The sequence below is a fragment of the Rhynchophorus ferrugineus genome, unplaced genomic scaffold (assembly GCF_030347505.1).
Source record: "Rhynchophorus ferrugineus isolate W39M unplaced genomic scaffold, kcgeb_rfMv2 rfM8, whole genome shotgun sequence".
Taxonomy (NCBI): Eukaryota; Metazoa; Arthropoda; class Insecta; order Coleoptera; family Curculionidae; genus Rhynchophorus; species Rhynchophorus ferrugineus.
Genome location: NW_027472587.1, coordinates 7,133,214 through 7,141,975, shown reverse-complemented (window position 1 = coordinate 7,141,975; position 8,762 = coordinate 7,133,214). Strand labels below are relative to the sequence as shown.

Below are 8,762 nucleotides of genomic sequence, written 5' to 3'. Positions count from 1 at the left end.
TTTTAAAGATAAATGGATACTTGCGTTTTTATATATTGATAAATTATATTTGTTACTTTACATGTTGTTTTTCTCTTTTTTCCTTTAAAATTAAATATTTTTATAACGGGTTAAATAACTTGCGAAGAACTTGAGTTTCAAATGAGATTTTGGTTTACTTTGTGAATTCCAGAAAATATATAATACGAATTTTCAAGTATACGAATAATTTACAAGAACTATAACTTTGGTTTGTTATGTACTGTTTCTGAATTGATAAATAATTACATGTTGCTTGGTTTTTTCTTTTCAAAATTATTTTAAAATGAAAGATGTTTATAAAAGATTCTTCATATTACATTTTTTATATTATAGGGGATGGAAAATATATACAAACATTTTAACTAGGGACTCAACAGATATATTAGATTCTACGATATTAGGTTTACTTATGAATTCAAGATAATTTATTCTATATATATTATATTCTTCAAATATACATATAATTTTAAATAACTGACAACGTGGCAAACTAAACCCCTGTGCGCAGGCGGGGATTCTCCAGTACTAGACTCTTGTGATTTAGTCAAAATGTTCAAAATAGTATTGAATCGGATTACTGGCAGCTAGGGTTGTCGTTCTTTGCCGGACTCTACATTACACAAATATAAAGTATCTCCAAGCGTTGTGGTAGTCGCAGGTTTAAATCTCGTCAGCTTGACCTCGCGGCAATCAAGCCTATACTAAAAAGAGATAATACAATATTTTCAATGGTCCGTTTTTTCTAATTTAAATAAAATTAAGATGCGTAAAAACCGCATGTATAAACAATATGTTCTTGAGAAGCGATCCGCCCACTTCTACAATAATCCTGCCCAGAATATAGATATAGTTTATGTTCTTATTGTAAAAGTCTCTAGACAACAAACACCTTATAATTTCTGGCTAGTATAATTTGATATTTATACAAATCTTATATATAAAAATGAATCGCAAAATATGTTCCTAAGCGCATAACTCAACAACGCCTGGACCAATTTGGCCAAATCTTTTTTTAAAATGTTCGTTGAAGTTCAGGGATGGTTTTTACGGCGAGAAAAATTAGAATTATTGCTGGAAAAACCCTAAAAATAGCCCTTTTTGTTTGAATTTGTTTCGTGTATCAGTTGACAATTCATCTGTCATCTGTCAAAAGTCATCTGTAACAGACAACTTTTTTTTTTTAAATTTGATATGACTTGAACTCAAATCCTTTTAATCCGTACGAATTGTTTTATTTATTTAAAATTTTTTATTTGTTTAAAATTTACTTGACACTTGACGTTGACTTTTGACAGATGACAGATGAATTTTCAAGTGATACACGAAACAAATTCGTATATCGTGTTTTGTGCAGAGTGTTTAGTTAGTTAGTGTTTGTTTAGTTCGTGATTAGTGAAAAAATAATTTATATTTGATATGCCTCCTATAAGACGAAGCAATTTAGGTAGAAGAACCAGAAATGCTATAAACCAAACTAATTACCGATCTAATCGTACTGCACAAGAACGTGACGACGGAAATGAACGTGAAAGAATTCGGATATCACAAACGCGTGAAGCGCGAGCGCGACATTCAACTAATAATCGCGCAAGTTTGAATCCAGCTGCTTTCAGTTACGATGTGTCAATTGACTACAGTAACTACCAATGTGTTGTTATTGGTTCTATGAACTTGGTTTGCTCACACTGTAAGGCATTAAAATACAAAAACGAAGCCAATGGATTGTGTTGCGCAAATGGTAAAGTGAAATTGATACAATTGGATCCACCACCAGAACCATTGTACTCATTGGTTTCAGGAATAGGAACAGATTCTATACACTTTTTGACACATATTCAACAATATAACAATTGCTTTCAAATGACTTCATTTGGGGCAACAAATGCAGTTCGGGAAAATTTTATGCCAACTTTCAAGGTATGTATTATAGCAGTTACTCATAATTATTTTAGCGAACAAAATTTTCTGTCACCAAAGTTAAGATGTGTTACTAATCTTCAATTTCTTAATAATTACGAAATATATCACTTAGTCATCATATTATATGGTGATTCAGTTTCAGTGACACTTTTATTATATTTTATATTTGATAGATATTAGTTAAAACTAAATATATACTTTTTAAGATCAAATATTATTTAAGTTTGATCATTGACAATCCATTAATTTATACCACACCATAATATTTTTTTTATTTACAGATACAAGGGCAAATATATCACAGAGCAGGTTCACTGTTACCAGTGTCAGATAGCGACAACAAATTCCTGCAAATTTATTTTATGGGCAATTCACCACAAGAAATTGATCTGCGTTGTGCACATAACAATTTAGTAAAAAGGTCTATTGTAGAACAATTACAAACTTTATTTCATCAACACAATCAATTGATTATATTGTTTAAAACTGCCCTGGATCTGATGCCATCCGATAATCACAAAATTGTAATCAGAGCTGATAAAACACCTGCAGGTCAACATACAAGACGTTTTAATGCACCAACTATTGATGAAGTTGCTATCGTTGTAGTTGGAGAAAACTTGGAATCCCGTGATATTGTTTTACATCGTCGGAATTTTCAATTACAACCTATAAAGGAAACACACCGCTCATATGATGCACTGCAATATCCCATTATATTTTGGCAAGGTGAAGATGGCTACGATTTATCAATAAAAATGATAAATCCCATTACAGGTAAATAAAATATTAGTTTAGCTATGGCGATAATATCTCAGTCACTATATTATGTATTTTAATTTTATATTTGAATGTTATTAAAACAAAATCTGTTTACAGGTTCTGAAACCAACAAAAAAGTCAGTTCAATGAACTATTATTCATACCGCCTATTGATTCGGGAAAATGCAGATAATCACATATTGAAATGTCGGCGATTATATCACAAATATGTTGATGACATGTATGTTAAAATTGAAACGGAGAGATTAACATTCATCAGGTTGAATCAAACCAAACTCCGATCTGAAGAGTATATTCACCTTCGAGATGCGATTAATACTGATGGAAATGCACAGAATGTCGGTCGGATGACTATTCTTCCAGCAACATACATCGGAAGCCCTCGGCATATGCACGAATATGCTCAAGATGCCATGTCGTATGTTCGTCATTATGGTACAGCAGATTTGTTCATCACATTTACATGCAATCCGCAATGGATAGAAATTAAGCAGGAGTTATTACCTGGGAAATCATCCATTGATCGTCATGATATTACAGCCAGAGTCTTTAGACAAAAGTTGAAATCTTTAATGAATTTCATCGTAAAACATAATGTGTTTGGTGAGACACGCTGCTGGATGTATTCTGTGGAGTGGCAGAAACGAGGATTGCCACATGCACACATTTTGATTTGGTTGGTTGAAAAGATAAGGCCAAATGAAGTTGATGCAGTGATATCAGCTGAAATCCCTAATGTACAAGTAGATCCTGGATTGCATGAGGTAGTTATCAAAAACATGATACATGGTCCCTGTGGAACTCTTAATCAAAATTCACCGTGTATGATGGATGGTAAATGTTCAAAACGATATCCACGGACATTAATATCGGAAACAATTACTGGTAATGACGGTTATCCATTGTATCGTCGCAGATCGACAGCAGACAATGGAAAATCAACAATTGTCAAATTAAATTAACAAGATATTGAAATAGATAATCGTTGGATTGTTCCATATTCACCCATTTTATCAAAGACATTCAAAGCACACATCAACGTTGAATCTTGCCATTCAGTGAAATCGATTAAATACATTTGCAAATATGTAACCAAAGGGAGTGATATGGCTGTGATTGGAATTGGTGCAGAGAATTCTAATGATGAAGTTACCCAATACCAAATGGGCCGCTATGTCAGTAGTAATGAAGCAGTTTGGCGAATATTTTCTTTTCCTATTCATGAGAGACACCCTTCTGTTGTTCACTTAGCTGTGCATTTAGAAAATGGACAAAGAGTGTATTTTACAGCACAGAACGCAGTACAAAGAGCTGCTCAGCCACCATCTACTACATTAACCAGTTTTTTTGAGACATGCCAAAACGATGATTTCGCACAAACATTGCTATATTCTGAAATGCCAAAATATTATACCTGGAATCAATCCTCAAGGAGATTTATACGACGGAAACAAGGAAAACCAGTTCCAGGATATACAGATGTATATTCCACCGATGCGATTGGCCGGATTTATTCAGTACATCCAAGCAATGATGAATGTTTTTATTTACGACTGCTATTAGTCAATGTACGTGGCCCAACATCATTCCAACAGTTACGAACTGTTGATGGTGAATTGTGTGGATCCTACAGAGAAGCCTGTCAACGTTTGCAATTGCTTGAAAATGACGCTCATTGGGATCAAACTCTCAATGATGCTGTAATATCATCACACACTCATCAAATACGAACATTGTTTTCTATAATCATATCTACATGCTTCCCATCAAACCCAATTGATTTGTGGATGAAGTACAAAGATTATATGTGTGATGATATTTTGTATCAAATACGGAATAGAATGGGAAATCCAAATATACAAATCAGTGAAGAAATTTACAATGAAGCATTGATTTCAATTGAGGACATGTGCTTGATAATGTCAAACAAACTATTAATTCAATTAGGCCTGACCGCGCCCAATCGTCCAATGCATGACGCTTTTAACCAAGAGTTGCATCGAGAAAGACTGTATGATCTCAACGCTTTGAAAGAATAAATTCAAACAAATCTTCCACTGTTAAATGAACAACAGAAGTATGTATTTGAAACTCTTATGAAAGTAACAAATGATGAAACTGGAGGGATTTATTTCTTAGATGCACCTGGTGGTACAGGAAAAACTTTTTTTATTTCATTAATATTAGCAACAATTCGCTCACAAAATAAAATTGCACTTGCACTCGCTTCGTCGGGAATCGCAGCAACTTTGCTTGAAGGTGGTCGAACAGCCCATTCAGCACTAAAATTGCCATTAAATATGCAAAGCAATGAAACTCCAACCTGCAACGTTTCGAAGAACTCTGCAATGGCAAAGGTTTTGCAGCAATGTAAATTGATTGTTTGGGATGAATGCACGATGGCACATAAAAAATCTTTGGAGGCTTTAGACAGAACCTTAAAAGATCTACGTAGCAATAATAACCGATTTGGTGGTGCAATGATTTTATTAGCAGGAGATTTTCGTCAAACATTGCCAGTGATTCCACGATCAACGCCAGCTGATGAACTCAATGCATGTCTAAAGTCCTCCAATTTGTGGAAACATGTTAAAGTACTTCATTTAAGCAAGAATATGCGTGTCGAGTTGCAAAATGACCAATCTGGAAACATATTCTCTAAACAACTCATTGACATTGGTAATGGCAAATTTCCTATAGACATGTTGACGGCTTGCTTTTGCTATGACTATAAACAAGTCCCAGGGGCAATCATTAAGTGTTTGTGGTATTAATATAGAAAACCCATGTTTCTCACATGGTCAATTGTATGTTGCCTGTTCCCGTGTTGGAAAACCATCAGATTTGTTTATCTATGCGCCAGGTAATCAAACAAAAAACATCGTATACCGCAAAGCAATATAATGATAATAATAATAATAATTATGATTCACATGATTAACAATAAAGCGATTACTTACTTTTCAATCCTTATATATGTTTTATTTAATTATTTTTTATTCACAACGCCCTATCACCAGGGTGATGGTTCTGTTCAGGAGAATTTTTTAAAATACGTAGGCACAAAAACTGCCACATTACAAATCTTTTTGACAGGACGAAGTCTGTCGGGTCAGCTAGTGATAAAATAAAATGAATTGCTCTAAACAAATACAAACCCTATGGGGGGACATCAAAATAAAATGCAAATTAATAATAATTATTTATTAATAATTAAATAACAGGTATCAAATCATTTGTATATACAAATTAATCACCCATTATTATCACAAAATTATAACCACTAAATAAAAATAAATCTATAATTCTCAACATAAAATATATTAGGTACTCTATTAAACAAAAAATGCATTAATTCTTTTCGCAATCGATAAAGGCATCAGTTAAAACAAAAACAAAAGAAAAATTGTAAGGGAAAACAAAAAGTGGAAATACATTAGTAAGTTAAATAAACTTTCTCTAAATATGTATTAAAGGCACTAGTAATTCTAGTTTAGCTAGTTAGCAGGCACTTCGACTTTTATCTGGTTTTCACTTCTAGGGGACGTCTCGGCACTAACCGTGGTGTCCGTACTGTTATTCTCAGTACTGGTATTGGGGTCCGTTACGGATTCTTCCCCTTTCGACTCTGAGCCCTTCTTGGACCTGGAGGTCGAGCGACGGTTCCTATATGGTCGCGAATTGTTTCCTCTGTATTTACTGTTCCATTGTGTTTTTGGTTTGATTGGTTGTTTATCAGGGTCAAAATAACAATCTAGTATATCTAAAAGTTCAGTGAGATCGGCTTCTTTAGCATTTGCAATCTGAAATTAGAATATGGTTTAGTAAATAATAAAAGTTAAAAAGAAAAATCATATAAATCTGGCAGAACTGTAATCCTAGCAATATGTAATCAGTTTTAATACTTCACAATACTCATTTTCAAATTTACTATGATAGGAAAATCCAGCTAATGCTGGAATTAATTTTATTCTATCTCTGGTTTTACAGTAATATGATACTATACACATACTACCAAGATTTCAGAGAATATTCTCAAAAGCTGGCCAATAAAATTAGTAAAACATTAATGTTATAACCAAAACAATTAAAATCCAAAATAAGAAAAAACTTCACAAATTACCCTACATGTGCTAATAAACATAATTGATCAAATACTAATATATTTAAATTATATTTCTCTTATTTTACATTTTCATGGTTAAATTGAATATTAAACTCAGTGTTTAAAACAGAATGTAAAAATAATCATTATTTATTTTTACATATAACAGATTTTACTATACTGGTTAATCTAAACCATAAATTTGTGAAAATATATGTTTAAAATAATTCAGACTATCAAAAAAAGAATTAATATAATTTAAAATATTTAAAGTATGTGATAGATTTTTTATACATATACCAACCAACTTTGGTATATCATACTATATTGACTTTAAATGTCTTCTTTTTCATACCTCCTCTTTTAGAATTTTATCTAAAGCACCTTTAGCACCTTCTTCATATGCCTCCCTAAGTTTATCATAATTAATGTTATTCATGGCAAGTAATCTTCTTAAATGACTAGCATGCTGTCTTTCTGCTGCACTGGCCCTCAGAAAATCACCAAACACTGGTCTATAAGTATTTTGTATTTGAAGCAATACCTAATGAAAATAATAAGAAAATTAAATATTTTCTTCCAGGAACACTTAGTTACCTTAAAATCTTCAATTTCACCCTCTTCTGCTGAAATTGGGTTTGTATAAGGGCAAACTAGTTCAATAAGATCTGATTCAGTGCCTGTAGTTCCTTTATTTGTAGTTCCATCAACAATTTCTCTTTCTCCCTGTGCAAGGTGCACTGCAATATCATATACCACAGAAGCACGTGATACAGCGTTGCTGAAGTCAATTTTTTCCTTTCCCAGTAACACTTTACTCATAACTCTAAGATTATGAGTTTTTGTGCTACTTTGACACTTGACTTTAGCTATACTGTAACCATTTGCAAATCCTTTACATACTTTTTCAAATCTTTCCAACAAACTATTCCTTTTTAAGGCCTCTAGGAGCATACCAGGAGTAGATTTGTGTAGTTCATAAAAAATTAAAATAACTCCATCAGCATCACCTTTTACTTTTTCTATCCACTGGACAAAATCTGATAATGCAGATATTTCACTTTTTGTTTTGAGAAATTGTCCTGTCTTTAAATCCTTCAATCTTCTGTATCTGATAGTGTTGAAGACACGAATGTTATGTTTACGACTGTAAAAAGGATTTAAATCAGAAAAAGGCATTATATATTGGGAAAAGTCATCATTTGGTGTATAACCAGCTATCTGTACAATTTCATCAATCAATCTACGACCAGTGGTATCCACCGCCCATCCCACAAGTCGAAATTTTCCATTAGGAATACCTTTCACGGGAACTTCTGGTAAAAGTGGACCACTATTGTCCTCACTTGAACTTGAAATATCGTGTTGCACCATGCTTCTGTTCTAACCTATAAAAAATAATAATTTAAAATTGAACAAAGACCTGATCTCTCTGTAAACAGAATACACGTGGCGAACAAATTATTATATATGCCCCGCCTTGATTCTATATATACTTAACTATAGCATATACCGGATTATTACTTTGAAACCTTAATCTTGTAGACTGGGCAAAGCAATCATCAGTAAAATACAATTAAAACTGTTGAAAATGGCAATGGCACTTGACTACTTACTTATCTACTTACTTTGAACACTCGAGAAGGTAAAATGAACTGAAAATAGAAATGCATCCGCATGTGTCATAAAGGAGGGGATTTCATAGAGAAAAAAAGGAAGTGCATAAAAAAGCTATGCGCGTACATAAAATTAATATTGGATTTACTTACTTTTTAAAGAATTCTTTAAAGTGTGTTTTGGTTAATGTATTTTAAAAATTTCTTAAAAAACAACAGAACACTTGAAAGACGAGATAAACAAATCCGTATGTTACTTGATTGATGAACTTATTTATACGTATTTCGCGAAATGTCTATGTGCGCAGCGCTATCTA

General features: G+C 32.7%; 2 protein-coding genes across 6 annotated transcripts; one reads left to right on the top strand and one right to left on the bottom strand.

Moving 5' to 3' along the window:
* The first annotated feature begins 1,344 nt into the window (after positions 1-1,344).
* On the top strand, positions 1,345-5,697 carry LOC143200952 (uncharacterized). Its single transcript, XM_076411761.1, has 3 exons — positions 1,345-1,938; positions 2,223-2,718; positions 2,821-5,697. Exons 1-3 carry the CDS (start codon positions 1,438-1,440, stop codon positions 3,684-3,686), a joined length of 1,863 nt encoding a protein of 620 aa, XP_076267876.1. The 5' UTR covers positions 1,345-1,437; the 3' UTR covers positions 3,687-5,697.
* Positions 5,698-5,910: 213 nt separating this feature from the next.
* On the bottom strand, positions 5,911-8,743 carry exu (maternal protein exuperantia). Of its 5 annotated transcripts, none has more exons than XM_076411766.1 (5): positions 8,599-8,722; positions 8,326-8,484; positions 7,427-8,217; positions 7,185-7,373; positions 5,911-6,527 (listed from the first exon to the last, which is right to left on the bottom strand). In XM_076411766.1, exons 3-5 carry the CDS (start codon positions 8,201-8,203, stop codon positions 6,222-6,224), a joined length of 1,272 nt encoding a protein of 423 aa, XP_076267881.1. In that variant the 5' UTR covers positions 8,204-8,217; positions 8,326-8,484; positions 8,599-8,722; the 3' UTR covers positions 5,911-6,221. The 5 variants fall into 5 exon arrangements, with proteins under 5 accessions (XP_076267881.1, XP_076267878.1, XP_076267879.1 ...); XM_076411763.1 differs by having other exon boundaries at positions 8,331-8,484; positions 8,599-8,719; XM_076411764.1 differs by having other exon boundaries at positions 8,446-8,484; positions 8,599-8,719.
* Between the last annotated feature and the right edge of the window lie 19 nt (positions 8,744-8,762).

Bases quoted from the DNA above. Each gene is read 5' to 3' on its own strand.
- exu (XM_076411762.1), bottom strand. From the start codon at position 8,203: ATGGTGCAACACGATATTTCAAGTTCAAGTGAGGACAATAGTGGTCCA. The intron at 7,374-7,426 runs GTAACTAAGTGT...TATTTTCATTAG, and splicing joins GTGAAATTGAAGATTTTAAG to GTATTGCTTCAAATACAAAA. The intron at 6,528-7,184 runs GTATGAAAAAGA...TTCTAATTTCAG, and splicing joins ATAAAATTCTAAAAGAGGAG to ATTGCAAATGCTAAAGAAGC.
- LOC143200952 (XM_076411761.1), top strand. From the start codon at position 1,438: ATGCCTCCTATAAGACGAAGCAATTTAGGTAGAAGAACCAGAAATGCT. The intron at 1,939-2,222 runs GTATGTATTATA...TTTTATTTACAG, and splicing joins ATTTTATGCCAACTTTCAAG to ATACAAGGGCAAATATATCA. The intron at 2,719-2,820 runs GTAAATAAAATA...ATCTGTTTACAG, and splicing joins AATGATAAATCCCATTACAG to GTTCTGAAACCAACAAAAAA.